We start from the raw sequence: 21,953 nt of genomic DNA, 5'->3' as shown, positions 1-21,953 counted from the left end.
ACAGCCTCTATCAAACATTTATTTTGTTATCATATTATTTTGGTTCAAATTTTTATAATGCGACACAAAATATTTATGCTGATTAATTTTTATATATATTTATAATTTCAACAAAAAAAATTATCAATTTTTCATGAATAGTAGAGTAATAAATTTAAAGGTCACTGTCATCACAAGATGTACGTGTGAACGAGGAGCAGGTCAATCATTCGCCGACTATCGCGGCGGAATTCATCGCAGCATATTGTGCAATTCACGTGTTAAAATTGAAAGCTTATTTACACAAAATGGTAAGTATTTGATTTTAATAACTCAGTTGAAATTGTTGATTTGATTACAAACATACCATACATACATAACACTAACATGACTAACGTATTAGATTGCTGTATTTGCAACAACAAGTCCATAAAATCCCTCATTCACAAACATGTTCATTGATTCATCATGTAGGTATCCTAGGTCTTGATCTTGATGTGGTTTCTGCACAAAACGCCCCGGAAGCGGCTGTTGACGTGCAGGTTCCGCACCATGCATTGCTAATTTCTGGTGCTGGTGGCGTCTTGCAGCTTGGTTTTGAAGCTCTGCACAGTAGCTGCTGTCTTAACGTCCGGGGGGAGCGCGTTCCATTGGGGGATGGTACATGGCATGGGTAAAGCGATTTCCTGTAGCAGTCTTTATTTGATTGGGGAATATTGTAGTTGAGATTATGAGATGAACGGGTGCGTATGTTGCCAGAAGGGAATTTGTTGACCTGGAGATGACTAATATTACTTGGGATGAGTCCGTGTGTTTCCTTAAAAATGGTAATCAGTTTATCATGAGTCCTGCGGGTTTCTAGGGTGTCCCACCCAAGTTCTTGAAGCATTGTAGTAACACTGCTCATGCGTCCGTAGTCACTTTTCACGAACCTTATGCACGCCTTTGAACTTTTTTCCAGGTTATCTTTTAATGTCTTATGGTAGGGGTCCCAGATTTGACTGGCATATTCCAACTTGGGTCTAACAAGAGTTTTATATGCGATCTCCTTTGTTTTAGATGAACCGTTCCACAAGTTTCTCTTGATGAGACCGAGCATTTTATTTGCCTTAGTAGCTGTTTGATTTATGTGCTTTGTCCATGCGAGGTCGTTTGAGAGTTCAACACCTAAATAAGGGTGCTGGTTCACTTCCTGAAGTGGCGAGTCACCCATGAAATATTGATGAATCAAGGGGGTTTTCTTATGGGTCATCCTCATAATAAAGCATTTTGCTTTATTAAATTTCATCTGCCACGTGGCTTCCCAGTTGCAGAGGGAATTTATGTCATCTTGGAGGGTGTTACAGTCATTGACAGAGTCAATTTGTCTATATAAGATCAAATCATCCGCAAACATTCTAACTTGAGGCGTGACATTGTCCGGGAGATCATTTATATAAGCGAGAAATAACAGAGGCCCCAATACCGTGCCTTGAGGAACTCCCGAAACAACTGGCGCTTTAGTAGAAAATTCACTGTCGATGACGACTCTTTGGGTCCTATTTGAAAGAAAGGCTTGGATCCAATTTTGCATATTATTTCTAATTCCAAGATGGTGAAGTTTAGCAAGCAGACGGCGATGAGGTACAACATCGAACGCTTGACTAAAGTCCATGATGCACAGGTCTATTTGACCACGGACATTTAGTACTTGAGCTAAGTCATCAACAAGTCCTGATAATTGCGTCTCACACGATCTCCCTCGTCTAAAGCCATGTTGCTTATCACTGAGTATTGAGTACAAGTCAAAATGAGCCATTATATTGCTAACAATGATATGCTCCAATTGTTTACTGATGATACTTGTGAGAGAGACTGGACGATAATTAGAAGGTGATGATCTATTGCCCTTTTTATAAATTGGCGAAACATTGGCATCACGCCAGTCTTGTGGTAAAAGACCGGTTGATAATGACTTTTGAAAAATCTTTTGCAAAATTGGAGCTATGGAAACAGCACATTCTTTGAGAATCTTCGCTGGTATGTTGTCAGGTCCAGTGGCTTTTTGGACATTAAGGTTCTTCAAAAGTTTTTCAACTCCTGGAGTTGAAACTATTATATCAGGCATATCAGGAACAGTACTTTGAGTCAAGTTGGGGATGTTTTGCAGATTTTCATCGGTGAAGACCGAGCAGAATTGGGCATTCAAAGCCTCAGCTTTTTCCTTGGCACTGGATGCTATGCGACCCAGATGTTCTAATGGACCAACACCAAAAACCTCCGGCGGAGAGATTTTATATATCTCCAAAAGGGCTTTGTATTGTTGCTTTCAATGGTATCACTGACATCGCGGATGTATTTCCTTTGAAGTTTCCTCAATTCGGTGTCATTTTTACGTCTAATGTCTTTATACATATCCCACGTAGCAAAGTCACCAGTTTTGCGGGCTTTGTCATAGATTTTGCGTTTCTTATTACACATTTTCCTCATCCTATCATTCATCCATGGGAGTCTGACTTTTGATGTGCTCATTTTTGATGGAATGTGGCTATCCATGGATTTTTGAACAATGCTAGTAAAATCTGACCAGATTTTATTTATGTCAGATTTATTTACATGGTCATCAGTCAGGGTAGCATTGAAGGCATTTAGTTCTTCACAAATTTTATCATACTCTCCCTTAGCATATATGAAGACTTTACGCCTGGGTTTGTGCACAAGCTTAGGACGAACCAATGCGGAAACTACAACTGTGTCGTGATCACTTAATCCGTCTATCACTTGGACGTTGTTGACAAATGAAAGGTCATTTGTGAAGCACAAATCGAGGATACTTTTCCCTCTGGTAGGTTTCTGAACAATTTGATGAAGGCCATGGTCCAGCGCAATATCAATCATGAGCTTGCTAGGCCCTGGGTATCTACCACACGGGATAAAACTATTTGTAATCCAATTAACATCAGGTAAATTGAAATCTCCAAGTAGCCAAATTGAGGCATTTTTGGGAATTTTTTGAATAGAGTCATCAAGAAGTCTCATGTAATCATTGTCAGTAGTTTGAGATCTGTAAAAGGCTCCAATGAAAACAGGAGCGACGCCTTTTACGTGGATACTACACCATTTCATTTCACAATTTGCTTGGTCCAAATCTGATTCATCTTGTGCGATAAATCTATCATTTACAGCTATGAACACTCCACCATGGGAGTCACTTTCACGATCTTTGTGAAAAATGTTGAAGTTCGGAGGAAAATTTCACCAGAATTAATGTTCGGGTTCAGCCAGGACTCCGTCCCTACAATAATGTCAGGATCTTCTTCATTAATGAAGCAGAGAAACCCAGGCAATTTTTTACGAACACTTTGTAAGTTCATGTTTACAATCTTAAGCGGACGCTCTCTGGGTTTATTTTTGTTTTTCTTGTCTTTGGGTTCAGAAGCAGTCTCTTTACAAGGGCTTGAGGCTCTACTTGGAGCACCAATACTAACGTTCTGAGGCAAGCTATGCACTAAATCTGAGTTTAGTGAGGAAGAATCATTAACATTGGACATGCTTGATTCATCGGCTAAAGTTTCAAATCTGTTTCTACACTCGATGCTGGATCCACAAAAGAATGACGAATCAAAATTTGGCATTGCGCACTCACAACAGATCCATGAGTAGGATGAATGCTTAGCAAGAACATGGTAAACATCACTACTCATTGTAAGGCATTGGGCATGGAACCAGGTGTTGCAATTTTCGCACTCTAAACACTCTTGGCCCCATCTTGCAGCATTTTTACATATCTTGCAAGGAAATTTAATCTGGTAAGTTGGGCCAGGATTTGGGTTTATATCACCGGCGATGAGCAGCAGGAGGGTAATCTTGGTAGACGAGTTCAATGAGGTAATACAGTATCTTTTGAAGTGGCGATGGGAGGTTGAACACTGCACAGATAAATGGAACAAACTCACCGGAGATCTCCATTGTGATGAACAATCCACGTATCCCTGTATGCATTCGTGGTTTGGGGGAGGGAATTAGGTGAATTCAAATTTGCCATCAAATTGCATCGTTTTATATATCAAATTAAAGCCCTTGAGTAAACTAAGCCAAAACTGAAAACCTTTTTTTTCATAGCACTTTCCGTAGCAAAGTTACATCTTGTCAAAGATTGACTTTCATCAAAAAGATTCAGCTAGCAAAATTCCCCAAAACGGCATTTCGGGGTGTTTCTAGATCTTAGTCTCATGGCGATGGCAGCTTTTTTTAATGGAACTGCTATCAAAATCACTCTAAAATTCCATGTGCGACTTGATTATTACCATAAAAATCATATATTTGGGTCAAGTGAAGTATAGAAAACATATTTATGTAGGTTTCCTCACCCACCTATTCTCCAAAATTCAAATTTCTGTGTAAATATGCATTGTGTTGGGGCCCCGGTCTCGGCGAATTCGCTGACTAGTAAATGTGTTAACTAAGGTTTGCCTAGGTTACCTACATCATGTTCATTTATCATCATACAAATTACTATATCTGGTTCCATACAGCAATACGCAGTATACATGGATCGAATCCATGGGTTCCTACAGTCACCCATGGAAAACAGGGTACTGAAAACCAGAACACAATGTTCATATGGGCCATGACTCAGTTTGTTTACATTGCAGTAATTCCTTGCCCAGCGAGGTCACGTCACACTTGGTGTGACGTGCCCTGAACTCCCAATAACTTTCGTAAGCGACAGACAAATTGCAGGAAAGCGTGCCAATTTAAGCTTCCTGTAATATCTATTGCACTAAACGTACGAAGTCACAAACTTACAAACTTCAATATGCACTCCACTTCAAATAGAGCAGACCAGCTGTTAATTATTACCGATCCTGTAGAATAACTTACATAATCTTCAATTTCATGGAATCCCGCTGCTCAGAATTGCAAATGTCATTTTATCTGTCAAATCCGCTGTGTATGTGCTCAGAGATTTTATGATATGCTCCATAAATCACAGGTGTGAAACTGACTTTATACCACTCGCTCGCTTTTAAAGCTAGCAGAAAAGCGAAGCCTCCGGCTACCTCGTGGCATGACGTCATCATGGATTTTCCGATGGGCGCCTTATTTATTTGTAACCCGTTTTGTGATTGGTTGCAAACACCATTCATCGCAATCATAAGCCAATCAATGAAGGCGGCGGCCTTTTACGGTATGAATTAATGTGACCTGCCAGTAAAGTACGTCTAACCTGATTGGTTTACAAAAATAATTGGATATTTGCTAAGCCAGTCAGCGTGCTCGATGCTAATAACAACCTGGTCGTAGAGGTTTTTTTTTTTAATAGGCGAATTCACATGGTGATCCAGCGATCGAGTATAAATTCAGCATGACTTCTGCTTTAACAGGTGCAATAACAATACGTGGACACAAACAGTGACATTTACACAATACAATAATGAATTATTTATGACATGCATGGGCTGGATTTTACGATCGAGGTAAGGTTTTCGGCCTGTCCCTGCGTGAATATCGTTACTTTTCAGCATCAAAGATACTTGCGATGACCAGTTTTTTGCGGACACTTTGATAACAGGTAACTTTTATAGGTCATAGGGTAGAAAGCGATAGTTGTACAATTGTGCGAAAATATACATTTTGTTATAGGCCTAAAATGTTTACAAAAATATATTGGTCCGTACATTGTGCATGTACATGTATTCAGTTGTTCGACGTATATAATTCCTTCAGAATAGTCAATACAGATTCCAAACAGATAAAACTTACCTCACATCAGTTTTAGTTGCCCTTAATAACTCCAAATTGACATGACATTGAATTCTATTTGCTCAATTTCATACCAAAATCAAGGAAAACATGGTTTTGTTATTGCAAAATAACATGGAAATCATGTAGGGTTATATCTGGTCACTCCACTAGGCCACTTGAAGTAATCAATACCCGGGGGTCACTCCCATTGTGGCCTGTACACCATCCGCGATAATGAAAACAGCGTAAAAAAAGGGTAGTTTTTCGTGGGAAGGCACGATCCGGCGTTACTGCTGCGTTTAGGGTGTCAAAAACATGAAATATTGGGGAAAAGGGTAGCAAAATTGCAATTGCTAATACGCGGAAATGAAATTTAGGGTATGCAATTTGATGCAAGGAATAAAATCCCTGTTTAGGGTATCGTTTTAGCCAAGGGTTAAATCCTTGTTTAGGGTGCTTTTCAAAAGTTGATTATCGCGGATGGTGTACAGGCCACAATGGGAGTGACCCCCCCGGGAATCAATATTGGCACTTGAATGGCGTGACTCATTAACTTTCTGCCCATTGTAAGACTGATGTGTTGTAAACTTGATTGCATAACATTAAGATTGCCAATTGCCTTTGTATTTGAGTTTTCAATTATGGGAGTACTTCTGTCATTGATGTAAACATTGACAAAAAATGTCAACAAAACATGCTGCTACTGCACAACTCTATGCCTGTGTGTGTGTGTCTGAGGGCCGATCTGAGGGCTGATGACACACATTCGATGGGTGTATACGCAGTATTGCTGTCTGGTTAGCAGGTACGAATAAATTCCGCGTGAATTGAGACATCGGAGCAGGTCAAACACAGAGGACTAGCCTACATCCTAGACTGCGGAACTCAGTCCTCAATGATAGTCAGTGATTTATCTTTTGGTCGTTATATGACTATCATATAATCATTTGAGGGACATAGTTGTTATGATATATCTTCCGAGGTGCAATTTCAGACAATAGCTGGGGATTAGTGGGGCAGAGGTTATCTATTGAATCCTTTCATGACCACTGAAGCATAGTCAAGTCTGCCAAGGACACTCGGCATGAATTGAAAGACCATGTCAACTCTCGACAAAAGAATGCATGCATGTCAGGTCATACGACACCAATTTGGTGTTTGTTATGACACCAATTTGGTGTTTGTTATGCTCCTCAAAATTAGTACCTTACAGTCTATGTCTGCCTACATCCCGTATCATAATAACTATCACTCAAACAAGCAAATCTCTTCACGAATTCACTCACCTTGCGATCCTACATCATCAGTTGAAACAAACATCTAAATTTCCAAAAACAACTTTGTCATTCCTCAAAACTACAAGTAACTTCATTTTAAAATAAAAAATTGAAATCCTACTACATGTATTACCCGTTATTGAAAATTTTGTTCGATTTATGTCAACCAAAAGAACGCACGAGTCGAGTTCAGTTGACCAAAATGGTATCTCCTGCCTCCTGGTCACCTCAGATATGACGTCAGTATCACAATCGGTGGATCGGATTGGTTGAAATCAACGCCACGTTTTTGACCTTACAGGGGTCAGAGATATGCATATATTCATGTGTGAAAACAGTGTTGTGGATATAGTTTCATCACCGGGACTGAGAAATGCGACATTTTCGATGTTTGTACCGGGGAATTTCAGACACGGAGACTCCGCGGAGATTTCTACAAATTCGTCCAAAGCATGAAAGGTAACCAAAGGGTTGGGGATCGCATTTTAACTATCACTAAATGTTTCGGAATTGAGGTCGGCTAAAAAGTAGACTGTTTCGGGGACTGTAATTGGTGTAGATGTCACATTTTGGAGCTCATGGGGATGGCATTTGATGTCATTTTAGAATTGCAAAAAAAAAAAGACCTAAAATGCTAGGATCATTCATGGTTGACCTAAAAAAACCAAAAAATTGCATTTTGTTTTGTGTTTTTAATATGAAAATTTATATTTTGTATTAATTTCATGAATAGGCCTACTCTATCAATTATATCAAAATGCATTCAAATTCAATGCATTTTGATATCATTAATAGAGTATGACATGAATACAAACTATATTAAAAACACAAAACATCATGCAATTTTTATTTTATTTATTTATTTATTTAGGTCAACCATGAATGATCCTAGCATTTAGGTCTAGGTCCAGGGACACTACAAAACCGGAAAAAAAAAACTTAAAAAAAACTTCATTTTTTCATTGCATTTCAGAAACCGATAGCACTTTTTGGTCACGACAGGTCCATCACCACAGTAAAATACAACCGTGAAGGTGACCTACTATTTTCATCAGCCAAAGACAACCAGCCGACAGTATGGTACTCCATCAATGGAGAAAGATTAGGCACCTTTGAGGGACATGGTGGTGCTGTATGGTGTATAGATTGCAGCTGTATCCTTTTACATGATGATCATTTACTTTGCTCTGTGAATGCAAACAAGGTTTCTAGAATAGCTGCCTTTTCAATTGTGATATTGAGATTTAATTGCCCGTAGATTATGACTTGGAATTATTCCGGGTAATTCATGGTACCAAGATACATTTTGATAAGGCCATCTTAATTTAATAGTTTGTCTCAAAGCCCTTCCCATTTTAAAAACCTAATGCGGAATGCGGTTTTAGAGGTTTTATTTTACGGTACCGTACTTAATTTTTCATTTATCTGTGGGATGAGCTTTTTAACAAGTATAGACCACATTTTCAAGGAGGTATCACTGTGGTCAAGACGAAAAATTTCATTGAGATTTACGATTTAGGCTATTTTGACGTCTGGCGAAGTCGGACGTGAGATTTTTGCGTGGGGGTAAGGGAAAAACAGTGCAAAAAACTGATTAAGACGCAAAAAGCGGGCGATTTAACTAATGCATGTGGGGGCTTTGAGACAAACTATTAATTCAAGATGGCTTAAAACATATCTTACAGTTTCAAAGCAGCTCTTCATCAGACAAGCAACCCAGCTTCTACCTGAAATTCCTGCAGTTGACAGGTGTTTAAAACTGGGTGAAAATTAATTTGTATTAGGTTTGGGATTAGGGCTAGGATAGGATTGCAATGTTGATCATGATTTGTGTTCTGAGTAATCTTCTCATACCAAATGTAGGTATGTAAACTATATTGCAATGGATTAATATGTTTCTTAATAAGTTCAGTACCATTTAATAATACTTATAATAATAATACTTTTTATTTAAATCGTGAAATGTATTGTTACTCTGTTTATCCAATACATCTTTGTGAATGGCAAATGGTCTCAGACTTGTACATGTGCTGAAAAGGCAACTGCTTTGTGATCAAGATGCATGCATATGTATGTAATTAAGAAGCCTATAATTTAAGTGTGAGTTCCTTGACCAATGTTTCTCTCACCAGGGGATAGCTCTAAGGTTTTAACAGGCTCAGCAGATAACTCATGTAGAATATGGGATTGCGAAACAGGTAAGTACTCGCCGTCAAAGTTATGTAATAATCGGATTAACTACCATAGCAATAGATGAATACAATTTTTGAATAGATCGCCTACACTACAAGCAGGTTGCATTCATCACCTGTGTAAGTTTGCAATCATAGATTGAATACAATACGCTACCGTTCTTTCAAAGATACTAATCCTACAGGTGCGAGTGATTAGCATTTTCTTTGACATCTATTGATCAATGCATATGTACCGCATGAACCTTGTAGTGCAGGAGGATCTATTCAAAAATTGTATTCATCTATTGCTATGGTAATTAATCCTGTTACATCATCACATCGACAGCAAATATCAATAATAGTGAATAATTAATGTTTTTGGTCACTGCTGTTTAGATACAGTGGATCAACTATATACATAAGCCAAGGGTGAAAATAAGAACTTTTCTACTATTACTCAGTTTGGAAAAAAAAGTCCTGATTCACATGAATGTAGTCGGGACCAGGACTTACTTTAGTCTAAACACATTTTTGTTTTAGTAACAGTCAGTATTTAAGCAGACTTAATGGACAGACTATGGTTCAGGACCATAGCCTGTTCATTTTCACCCTCAAGTTGTAACTGTTAAGTGGTATTGTCGCATGGAGGCCTAGGCATGGAGGTTAAAACAAGTGCATCTTACAAACACACACCCTTACGTGAAATCACCTGCGAACAGGGACACTGTTAATATTGTTCTGTATTTCTGTAGAGTACACAGAAAGCCATTGCACATGCACGACATGAATTCTAGTTTTAAGGTGGTACTACACCCCCTAATAAATTTTGTGACTAATTTTGCATTTTTCTCAAAACATAACTACACACTGGTAACAAATGTTATGTATGGGGCAAGGAATCCAGTTACTACACTGGAATTCCAGTGATTCAAGACAAGTACTTCATTGTATAAATAAAAGGACGGTTGCCCATCTTGTGCGCGAGTGTTCTCCGAATTGCCTAGACTTTCGGCTTTGATTTAGTGGTATATTGATCGAGTACATATTGCCATTTTTCCATCGGACATTCGTTTTTCCAAAAATTGATGGTAACTAAGAGAATAAGATAAAAAACTGTCGTGTTGCTATGCAAAATCGATCGCAGTGGCATTGTGGGTAATAAGGACAGTGTGAACCGCGTAATAATATTTCCATTAAAAAACCATACGCAGAGCAACATTGCCCCGTTTTCTGCCAACTGCGAGGTGGCCAAGAAATGATTCAGGCTATCTAGATGCACAACAGCAAATAATTTAATAATGATCTTACGAGCTTTTCGTCCCTACGCAGAGCTACGCGCCCCATTTTCCGCCACTGCATCGAGATTGGCAGCCAAGAAATTAAGGCTACGACGCGCGTGAATCAGGTCTTTGCATCATCACTAAGGTAACGTAGGAAACAGTGGTCTGGTAGTCTAGAGTGGTGATAGTGCCTGCGTGGAGACCTGAGGTGCAGACAGTCAGTGTACAATTTCATTATTTATTCTAGGCCTATATGAATCGTCGAGATTGAGGAATATATACGGGAAATGCATTGCACTTTATTTGGTTGAAAACTGTCAACAAATATGGTTAAAACCGGGTTTATTTTCCCGGGTTTTTTTATGGTCAAAACTCAGTGGTAACGCGTACAGTAACTAACTGGCAGCGCGTTGGTGTTAGTGCGTTGGCTTACAAGGGATGTGACTCGCACGCACGGGGCGCATATGCATAGGCCAACTTTCCGTGCCAAAGAAATAGAAAAAAAAAGAAAGTAGGACAAAACTGAAAAGTTAGGCCTACTTGGATGGGTTATGGGTACAGGTTGTGGATTAGAGTAAATAAATAAAAAAACAAATAAATAATTCATGAAAAAAGGAAGCTAAAATAATGAGAACATAATTAAATGCAAACGGGAAATCACACGCTAAGCAGGAAATATGAAAAATGGGAACAAAATAACTATGTAGAAAAAAAGCCAAAGCTAAAAGGAAGGACAAATGTAAGAAAGGGTAGATTTATAAAATATCAAATAATAATAAATCAATAAATAAATAACATGGAAACGGAGAATAACAGCATATATTTATTGGAACAAAATAGATCTATGTAGAAGAAACTGAAAAGAAAGAAAGAAAAAAAAAAAAAAAAAGAAAAGAAAAAGAAGACAAAAAAGATACGGGTTATGGTTACAGTAACTAAATGAAACGGGAGCAAAATAAAGAAGGAAAGAAAGAAACTAATCAGGAAACGTAAGAAAAAAAAGCTAAAATTAGATTAAAATTAATCAGGAAATATAAGAAAAGAGAAGCTAAAATAATGAGAACAGAATTAACATGGAAACGGGAAATCACAAGCTAAGCAGCATATAAAAAAGAAGCTAAAAGGGAAATGCAAGAAAGGACAGATTTAGAAAATAATGGGAATGTGGTTAGGCCTAAATAAATAAATAACATGGAAACAGAAAATCACAAGCTAAATAGCAATGTTTTTTTAATGGGAACAAACTAGGCCCATGTAGAAGAAACCGAAAAGAAAGAAAGAAGCTGAATGAAATGCCAGAAGGGACAGGTTTAGAAAAATAAAATTAACCTTTTCAATGATTCTACCTTTTCAGTAATTCCTCCCGTTTTAGTGATCGCTCCCATTTACTCATCTAGCGGGGACCAGCAAGCCTGGGTATCCCGCTAGTGTTAAAAATAAGGTACATTATAGCGGTACCTCTTTTCTTGTCATAAATAATGTACCGCTTGTCTTGAGTCACTGAAATTCCAGTGTAGTCACTGGATTCCTTGCCCCTATAATATACATAACTTTTGTTACCAGTATGTTATTATTTTTTGAGAAAAATGCAAAAATTTATAAGGGGTGTAGTACCACTAAATTTGTATTTGATATATATGGGCAAATCTTTACTGTCATAATCTTTTACAATTACAGGAAAGCAGATGGGCATGTTTGACACCAGATCAGCTGTCAGGACCTGTGGTTTTAGCTACAGTGGTCAGACCTTCATGTATAGTACAGATAAAGCCATGGGACATGCGTGTGAGATAGTATTCTTTGACACAAGAGATAGCTACCAAATGAGTAAGTAGTGGGATTCATTTCAAGACATTTATTTTATTAGATGAATTTGACAGTTCCGTTGCTCTCAACTGAAATTGAATTGTTTGGCTTCAGAGCAATTATGTTGCAATGTTAATGGGATTTTATTAAAGTGCTATTGTGAATAATGTTCACTGCACATCATAAATTAAAAAGGGACTAAAATAGTAACAAGAATTAATAAAATATCGGATTGGAAAACAAAAAATCTTGATTTAAAAAAAAAAGATCGACCGGATATCGGTCAACATTAATTAGGAACATTAATATTGGATATCAGATTATTGGTGGACAAATGTCATTTCAGTTCAGCTCTATCTGATACCGTGTGGGACTATTTGAGCTGAAATATTGACCTTTATTTTCTCCTCTTTGTGATGTTTGTACAGAAAATGCAGAGCCATTTCAGGTGATTCCAATAAATATGCCTAAAGTAACAAGTGCTCTCAACAATGGTTTGGACAGATACCTTATAACAGGGCACGAGGATGGCTCAATGATTAAATGGGATATCAAGGTAAGTGACGTGATTACTTTGTATGGGTTGTGCTTTATCAACAATGGTTTGGACAGATACCTTATAACAGGGCACGAGGATGGCTCAATGATTAAATGGGATATCAAGGTAAGTGACGTGATTACTTTGTATGGGTTGTACTTTTCTTGCCTTATTTCATTTTTTTTTCTTGCTTGCTTTCTTTGTTGCTTTCTTTCTTTACTAAGCTTTTTCTTGCTTTTTGCTTGCTTTCTGTAGTCCGGTCGTCATTTGAGCGACCTGTCACAAGAATGGATGGCCTAGAAAATGCTATAAAAGCCTTCCACAAAGCCATCCAAAAAAAGCCTTTTACGATATACAATCATGTTGAATGTTACAAACCGCTATTAGCAACCTCTAAATGTCTATGAAAAGGTTACAAACCACTGTTAGGAGCCTCTAAATGTCTATAAAAAGACACTGTATGATGCATTTCATGCAAGTCACGACCTTCGATGGGTGCCATTTTGTTTAAGCTGGTTTGGTAATAGCGCCATCCCTTGAAATCTCTTGTTTGCATGTGTTCATTTTGGCCGTTGGCGGCGCTCTTCCAGAATCCCAGACTGGGTTAGATGCCCAGTTTTGAAATCCTGGCTAAAGCCCTTTCCTAAAGTTTCTATCTTTTTTCTTTCTTTCCTGCTGGCTTTTTTGCTTGCTTGCTTGCTTTTAATTCTTTCTTTTCTTCCATTCTTGAAAATCTACTTCTATTGTTCACTTACCCAATGGAGTAAAAACAACTTTAGAAAGACAAGATATGCAAGCATGGACACGATAATAACCTCCACACATTTGTGATGCTATCAAGCAAAATGAGTCGGATGCAGTGAATATAATGATTTTGAGATATAGCCAATAATAGTGTTCAACTTCCTTTATATTTTATTGTTCTGAGCAACACTAAAATGGCCATATCTCGAGAACTGTAAGTCTAATCATGATGGGGTTTTCAGCAAAATGAAGCCCTGAAAATGGCCCATGCAATAAAATTGAAAACCAAATTTTGATTTTAATTGACATCAGACTCATTTAGCTTGATCGCATTACATTTGTAAGTCACTTGTCTATGTACTCATTGGTGTAAAAACAACGTTGGAAGGACAATTATGTAGACATTCAAATTATTTTTCATCCAATGTGCAATTAATTGATCTTTTAAAAATGTGTAATTTTTATGTAGTGGCTCTACTTTTGTATTGCATATTGTAAAATGATATTTTCCATTTTAATCTTGTTTCAAGGCTGTATAATCGCTATATAAATTCATTTTATTATTTATTTGTTATTGATTGTTTTACAGAGTGGAGAGAAAATGGATGAGATCAAAGAACACACAAAATCCATCTTGGATATTCAACCTAACAACAAAGACATGATGATCATCACAGCATCAAAAGACACATCGGCCAAGGTATGCAAAAAAGAAAGCAAAAAAATCCGTAGCCATAGTTTCTTTGTACAGTATCTCATAAATCTGCACTATTATTTCAAAAACAGGCTAAGCCATTGGAGGACTATGTATTCTATAATACAGTAAGCAAAAGAATTAAGGTACCATACCAGTTATTTTCACCCCTTTATATCCTAAAGGAAGACAAATATGTCAAAATTAAAACAAGCAGCCGATACCTGTACTCTTTAGCTCTGATTTAAGGTGGTACTACACCCTTTGATAAATTTTTGACTATTTTTGCATTTTTCTCAAAAAATAATAACACACTGGTAACAAAAGTTATGTTTATTATAGGGGCAAGGAAACCAATTACTAAACTGGAATTTCAGTGACTCAAGACAAGCGGTATGTTATTTATGATATGAAAAGAGGTACTGCTAGAATGTACCTCATTTTTAAACTTGTCTTGAATCACTGAAATTTCTGTGAAGTAATTGGATTCCTTGCCCCTATAATATACATAACCTTTGTTACCAGTGTGTAGTTATTTTTTGAGAAAAATGCAAAATTAGTCGCAAAATTGATCGGGGGGGGGGTAGTACCATCTTCAGACCTTATTTGTTGAAATTGGCTGAGATTCAAAAAACTGTGATCTAAAACCCAATGAAGAACAAAATCAAAAGTTGCAATTTTGTTTTCTAATAAATGAATGCACAATGCTTATTTGCACATGCTAACCACAGGAATACTTTGTATTCAAATCAATAGGGCATGAAATGGAGCAAACTGCAACTTTTGAATTTGCATCTTCCTTGGGTTTTTGGATCGTGGTGTCTTTATTACTTGGACATTCCTCATATTCAGAATTCAATTTGATGTGCTCTTATGTCCCACAAAAATGCTGTGCAAACGTTCCCTTAAACAGGGTGTGAAATCTCCGCTACAGAGCGGAAATCCGCTTTTTTCATTTTTCTGACCGATTTCAATTTCCGCTTTTCAAAAATCAAAAGTGTGTCTGTGTACTTCTGATAGCATTACATGTGTGTCTTAATAAAACGACTGGGAAATGAGATTAACGATGCTTGAAAGGTCATGAAACGCAGGTCATAACATCATCGCGATATTCTTTGATTCCTCGTTCTTACTCATTGTGTAATATGTTTGTTTGGGAACTGCGCCCATCGGAATGAGTTAAAATGGCGTCGTGGTACCTGTGGGGAAATACGAAATACGTGATTTTTCGTAAGCGATATTCAATCCGAACCATCCATCGGAAGTTTCACATTTGATTTCATAAAAATCATATGGAATTAAGAGAAGATACATCATGGCTACCATAAATGTAATTTTGTCGAGCGACACTCACATTTAGGCCATGAAATGGAAGCTTATAATCTTCAATTTATTGCTGGTGAAATACGCGCGGAATAGCATTGAATTTGTACTGTAGTTTGGTAGGTAAATTTTCCGATTTTTTTCGAAACCCACTGGTTGGTAAATTTTCCGCTTTTTTTTAAAAAGCCATTTCACACCCCTGCTTAAACTTTGAGACAAACTATTTAATTACGGTGGTCTAAAGTAATTTTTTTAATTCTGTGGTATGTGCTGTGCATTAAGCGTACACGTGAAGTGATAAATAATCATGCTGACTGGCTGATCAACAGTCATGACAACACGACATCGTTGACCTTACCCGGACCACTGAAGAATTTCTCAAACATGATTTTATCCTTTAATTTCTATAGTTATTTGATGCAGAGACACTGGAACTGCTTAAGACATACAAGACAGAGAGACCAGTCAACTCCGCAACTATATCACCGATAAGAGATCATGTAAGTTGGAAAAACAAGCCTTTGATTGATACTCTCAAAGATAACACTCCTAATGTTCAGGCATGAGAATTTCAGGCTTTTGCCTGAATTCAGGCAGTTTTGTTGTCCAAATTTACACCTTTTTTTTCAGCCCGTTTTGGGCCTTTTAAGGGGGTACTACACCCCTGCCCAAATTTTGGCCTATTTTTGCATTTTGCTCACAAATAAAGGCGCATTGGGGACACGTAAGATATGTATATTATAGGGGCAAGGACTGCAACTACAACACTGGAAATTTTATTTCAGCACAGACAACAGTTGTGGAGTTACAGTCAAAAATGAGGGAAAACCAATATTTGATCAATAAATCAATAACTACTTGCTTTGAGTTGCTGAATTTTCAGTACAGTAGTTGTTAGTCCTTGCCCCTATAATATGCATATCTTACTTGTCACCAATGTGCTTAATTTTTGAGAAAAATGCAAAAATAGGCACAAAATTGGCCAGGGGTGTAGTACCCCCTTAAGGCCAAATTCACACACTTTTTCAGGCAGTTTCCAAAAAAGCCATTCTCATGCCTGTAATGTTTGAACAGCCGCATGCCTATTTTGTGGGGAATGTATTATACACAGTCATTAGGAGGACATTTTCGTCATCTGTGTCCTCGGTAAGGCACACAGTTAGCTTTGGGGGGTGGATGAAGAAAAATCACTTGCTCAGCTAAAATATTGAAATCTGATAAGAATTTCCCCCTTGGGTAGAAAATACAACCGACAGTGTGTTTTCCTCTCTTTTACAGTTTAAAAAACAAATGGACCACTCATTTGTTGATCATTTGGTATATGGAGAGAAAAAAAAAACACAGAAAGGAAAAAACACACACAAAGAAAATAAAAAATGTTCATGAAAGGGCAACACAGCAGTTTGTTTTGCCTTATTCCTTCTTATATCATTGTCACTTAATCCCTATTATATCATCTCATACCAGGTCATTCTTGGTGGTGGTCAAGAAGCCATGGACGTGACAACAACATCGACTAGGATCGGCAAATTTGACGCAAGATTCTTTCATTTAGTCTTTGAAGAAGAATTTGCCAGGGTCAAAGGTCACTTTGGACCTATCAATTCTGTTGCATTCCACCCAGATGGAAAGAGGTATTGTGATTTCATTTCCAGTTTGCTCTTTCTATGTCAGAAATCAGCAGCTATAAGTTTTGTATAAAATAGAGCATTGGCCTGATAAGGCCAAAAAAAAAGATTGTTTGCTAGTCCTCCACTGACTGACCCAAATCTGGAAAAAAGTTTATTTTTTTGTTTTACTGTACAAATGAATGCCGACCCTTTACTGTTTCTACACACTTCAAAACTGTTTAAAAACATGAATGAAGTGGTATACAGTAGGAAATATCCCAATTCACAATTTTTGGGCTATTTATTTTAGCTAATTAAAGCCATACAGCCATGTTTTGGCTATGACCTTCAAAAAAATACAAAATCCCAACCGACTGACCAAATTCTGAAAAAGTTGTGGAGGACAAGCAAACATTTTTTTAAATGTAAATTATGTGTAATTCAGCATCGAATGTCCAAACTGCTCAATTTAGGACAACCATGGGTGTGAGAGTTCCACATTTCAGCTGGTTTTTCTCTTTTTTTATGTAAAATGATTAAGCCAAATGAGAGGTTTGTAAACCAATTCTGTGATACAGCCAAAATAAATTCTCTATTTTCTCTCATTTTTAGTCCCTTTTGTAAGAAAATGAAATGTCTTTTGGCAAGAACTGTATGGTATTTTGGTAGGGCTCTCAGCATTCGGTAACCTATCACACTTTTTTGGTTTCAGTGGAAAGCTTATATTTTTTTGGGTTTTATTTTTAGGATTTTGTTAGTCAAAATGTGTCAAAAGTGGTTAACCAACTTATTTTCACACATTATTCTATGGGGTATTCAAATCAATTTTTTTGGCTTATATATCAAAAACAGTTTGTTTGATATTGGGTTCATTCAACCAATGTAGAAAGATGAAATTGCACGGTCAGAATTTCGGCGTGAATCAGAGAATCGATTCTCGCAAAGATTCTCGTAAACAGATTAGCGTGAATCCAAATTGATTCCCGCAAACGTTTGTAGTTTACACAGAAGTTGATTTGCGAGAATCAAATGATTCCCGCAAATTTATTCTGCAAGAATCAAGATTGATTCTCGCATTGTAAAACAAAATTCTGACCCTGAAATTGGATTATCACCCTTTAAATGAAACACTAGTACTTGATTATTGAATTAATCTTTTGATTTTGCTTTTTATTTTCTTTGTCTCTTTCAGTTTTGTTACTGGTGGTGAAGATGGGTACGTCAGGATAAACAACTTTGACCAACAATACTTTGACTTTGAGTTTGAATTCTAGCCTGATGAAATATAAACCAGTTTTAAGTTATTTGAAATTATTCCCAGGAACAAGTGTGCATCGTAACAAATATCACCATGACTGCTGCAAGCAAACAAATATCATGTTCAGAAATATTTTTGAAAAAGGGTACTTTAATTCAGGGGTGGGGTGGGGGGCACTCATGTATAAAAGTTGTAAGCATCCGTGTGAAAGAAAACACAGATTTAGGGTAGTTTTGAAAAGCAAAACTGGGATCCACGATTAGTGTCCCACTCATTTTACTGGAAGGAGGGGTGTTTGTTTAAATGGTTAGTTTTTAAATGACCCAATTACCGACCATTAGTGGTGACATATTTATCAAGTTATTTGGCACAAAAGAGTGGTTTCCGAGCGATTTTACAAATCAGATTAAAAAAAAATCTGAATGACACTCACACCGACACATGCAATGTCTATCCTTGTTTTGGGGCAAAAAAAGCCAATTCTTTACTTAGGGTGTTTTTATAATGTCTATCCCTGTTTAGGGGCAACTCCAAAACTATTTCCTCGCTTAGGGTGTTTTCATTTGAGTAAAATCCTCGTTTAGGGTTGGTTTGACTAATTTATGACATCCTTGCTTGGGGTCATTTTTGAAAGTCAATGCACATAGATGCTCACAACTTTTATACATGAGTGTCCCCCACCCCGGGCTTTAATTTCATGGTTTCACACAAGGTGTTGCATAAAGAGCAGCATTACTACTTTTGAGTGATGACACATTTGTGACCGTCCACCACAAAGGGGCCGTAATATCGGCAGCACTAGAACATTTTAAGATAAGTAGAAAACAAGATATCTCAACCTATTTATTGACAAGCAATATGGACATGAAATGTATCATAACATTGTAAAGCTTATTTTGAGGAGCATTTGCCTGTCCCATATCTCAAAGAGTGAAAATGCAGAATTTACAGCCTATCTGTGGTGGACGGTCACATTTGTTCTATATTTCAAATATGGGGTCTCGATACAGGTGTGTCTTGATTTGATAGTTAATCAGTTATGTGTCCTCATTTGGCGCCGTATACAAACACACTGACCCGCCCATCACTAAAACAGCTGACACATACAAACAAGTCTTCACTTGTTCAGATCTTATCATTCACCCTGTCTTTTGAGTATAATATTTGGATTTGTGTTAATTCATCCGCGTTCATAAAATATCAAATTGATAATTTAAATCTGTTCAACTGGACTTAATTTTTGAACTGGTGATGTTTCACATCATATCCTTGATGTTTCCTCATGCCATCTGCTTTTTCGGCGTTGGTTGGTAAGTGACCTGTGACGGGGTCACAGAACTGAAAATGGCTGTATATGTGAAGTGGGAGGAGCCATCATCGAATAGAGGAGGTCTGCGCCTCAACTTGGCAGGGCTTAACAGTTCTGCTATCCAAAAGATCCCTGGACGACTCAGTTCTGTGACCCCATCATTGGTCACTACCACCAATCATCGCCAAAAACTCAGACGGCTTGAGGAAACCCCGGGAGGAAATATCCAGGAGAGGATGTGAAACATCACCAGTTCAAAATAGTGTGTCCAGTTGAACAGATTTTAATTATCAATTTGATACTTGGAATTGTGTTTCTTAACAAAATCATGTCTGTAATAGCAACTACTGAGCATTGATTCTACATCAATATACAAGCCATGGTCAAAATTACAACAGGTATTTCAAAATCTTGTTGAGTATGTTCAAACTGGGAGGGTGGGTGCTCATTCAAGCTATATGATGTTAACCAGCGGTACAAAGTTGGTAATGGCAAATTAAATTGGACAATACTGTTCAGCTAACAAACAAATAGTGAGTTGTATTCTTTTTTTTTTTTCTTTACACACCATACTGTCATTTTGTATTCAATGGCTGTAATTTGAAGAAAGCAGGGGTATAAAAGGTACTATTAAATATAGATGCTGTTGGTACAATGATAAGACAATTATTATAGATTACCAACCATATGACCACTATGAAGCTGGCATGAAATAACATTTAAATGAGCATAGCGTCACGAACGTCCACGTACAATGTGATAAACATGTGTGTACACACATGCAAAAGTAAATCCAATTCACTCAGATTGGCTGGTATTTGTGATGTCTTTTGATTGGCCTCTGATTGGCTAAACATGGGAGCAAAGTTCAATAGCATTTTAATCTGCACAGATGATGAGCTGATCAATACCTATAAAACCATGAAGATGTTATTTTCATCCGGATGCTACCAGATTCTACTTCTACTTCGTAGTGTTTTATCAGAGGTAGTTCTACTTCATCCACATGCTAACATAAACTGGACTGAAAGAGAAACTTTCACAAGGTCATATCTTGAAATTTTGTCCATCAAAATGAACCTAAATTACACACAGGATTACTTTGATACTCTACTCTAAACACATGTCAGTAACCAAGCACTTCCCCAACGGACACAACAGCAAAATGCACTGACATGGAACAGTTTCATGGACCACGTGTCACATCCCATTTGATGTGTGTGTAAAGCAATATGTAACAGCAATGTGGTCTTTCTGTCTCAGGATTGCCTCATAAAAAAACACTCGTACCCAACGAACAAACACACCCAGACATAGGTGAACACGGACACATACGCCCCATGCACCCCAACACTCTCACAAATACCTTCATTTGTTTTTACTTCTTCACATGCCATAAACTCTTGTTGCCGACATTTACAGGCTGTGACATGTGATACAGCAAGCAGTTCCATGCCAGTGCATTTTTCAGTTGTGTCAATAAGGTGACCAACTAACCGTTTGGATATTGACATGTCATTAGAGTCCAGTATTGAAGTAATCCTGTGTGTAATTTGGTTCATTTTGATGGGCAGATTTTCAAGATATGACCATGTGAATGTAGTTCTACTTCATTCAGCAGTACCGTCCGATATACTGTCCTGTTTTATTCACAGTGCTTTCAGAGGTAGTTCTACTTCACCCAAAGTGCTATCAGAGGTAGGTCTATTTCATCCATGGTGCTATTGGAGGTTCTACTTCATTCACAGTGCTATCAGAAGTACACTAAGCCAAAAAAGAAACTTATAATTTTTCACAAGGTCATATCTTAAAATCCTGTCTATCAAAATTAACTAAAATTACACAGGATTGCCTCAATACTCTACTCAAAACACATGTCAGCAACCAATCAGTTGGCCAACTGACACAACCGCAAAATGCACTGATATGGAACAACTTCCTGGACCACATTCACAGCCCTATTGGCACCCAGCAAATGAAATCTGTGAGAATGATCTTGAATCACAGGTCACAGCCAACAATTTTAACAACATTAAGTTAAAAACATTAAAGAGAGTCAAAACAAACTTACCAGGATCATCATGTCACATGTCCAAACAAATAATGAAGTCCTTTAGTAACGGGAAGCATGGGGCAATCTTCCCCAGGATATCATCAGGAACTTGGTTGGAAGCATGAGAAGCAGGTGCACAGCATGCGTGCAAGCGCACGGTGGACATACCCGTTACTAAAGG

At 37.5% G+C, this 21,953-nt stretch overlaps 1 protein-coding gene across 1 annotated transcript; it reads left to right on the top strand.

Annotated features, from left to right (window-relative positions):
- Positions 1-186: 186 nt before the first annotated feature.
- Positions 187-20,250, top strand: LOC140165802 (eukaryotic translation initiation factor 3 subunit I-like). The gene is made up of 9 exons (XM_072189124.1): positions 187-290; positions 7,957-8,137; positions 9,116-9,181; positions 12,115-12,264; positions 12,672-12,799; positions 14,115-14,225; positions 15,953-16,042; positions 17,010-17,176; positions 18,345-20,250. Exons 1-9 carry the CDS (start codon positions 288-290, stop codon positions 18,424-18,426), a joined length of 978 nt encoding a protein of 325 aa, XP_072045225.1. The 5' UTR covers positions 187-287; the 3' UTR covers positions 18,427-20,250.
- The last annotated feature ends 1,703 nt before the right edge of the window (positions 20,251-21,953 follow it).

This window comes from Amphiura filiformis, chromosome 12 (assembly GCF_039555335.1).
Source record: "Amphiura filiformis chromosome 12, Afil_fr2py, whole genome shotgun sequence".
Classification (NCBI taxonomy): domain Eukaryota; kingdom Metazoa; phylum Echinodermata; class Ophiuroidea; order Amphilepidida; family Amphiuridae; genus Amphiura; species Amphiura filiformis.
Note: the sequence above shows the minus strand (reverse complement) of the source record. Positions and strands in the feature narration are given on the sequence as shown.

Excerpts from the sequence above, each read along its gene's own strand:
- LOC140165802 (XM_072189124.1), top strand. Across the intron at positions 8,138-9,115 it reads ATGGTGTATAGATTGCAGCT|GGGATAGCTCTAAGGTTTTA; the intron begins GTATCCTTTTAC and ends TTCTCTCACCAG. Across the intron at positions 14,226-15,952 it reads CAAAAGACACATCGGCCAAG|TTATTTGATGCAGAGACACT; the intron begins GTATGCAAAAAA and ends TAATTTCTATAG.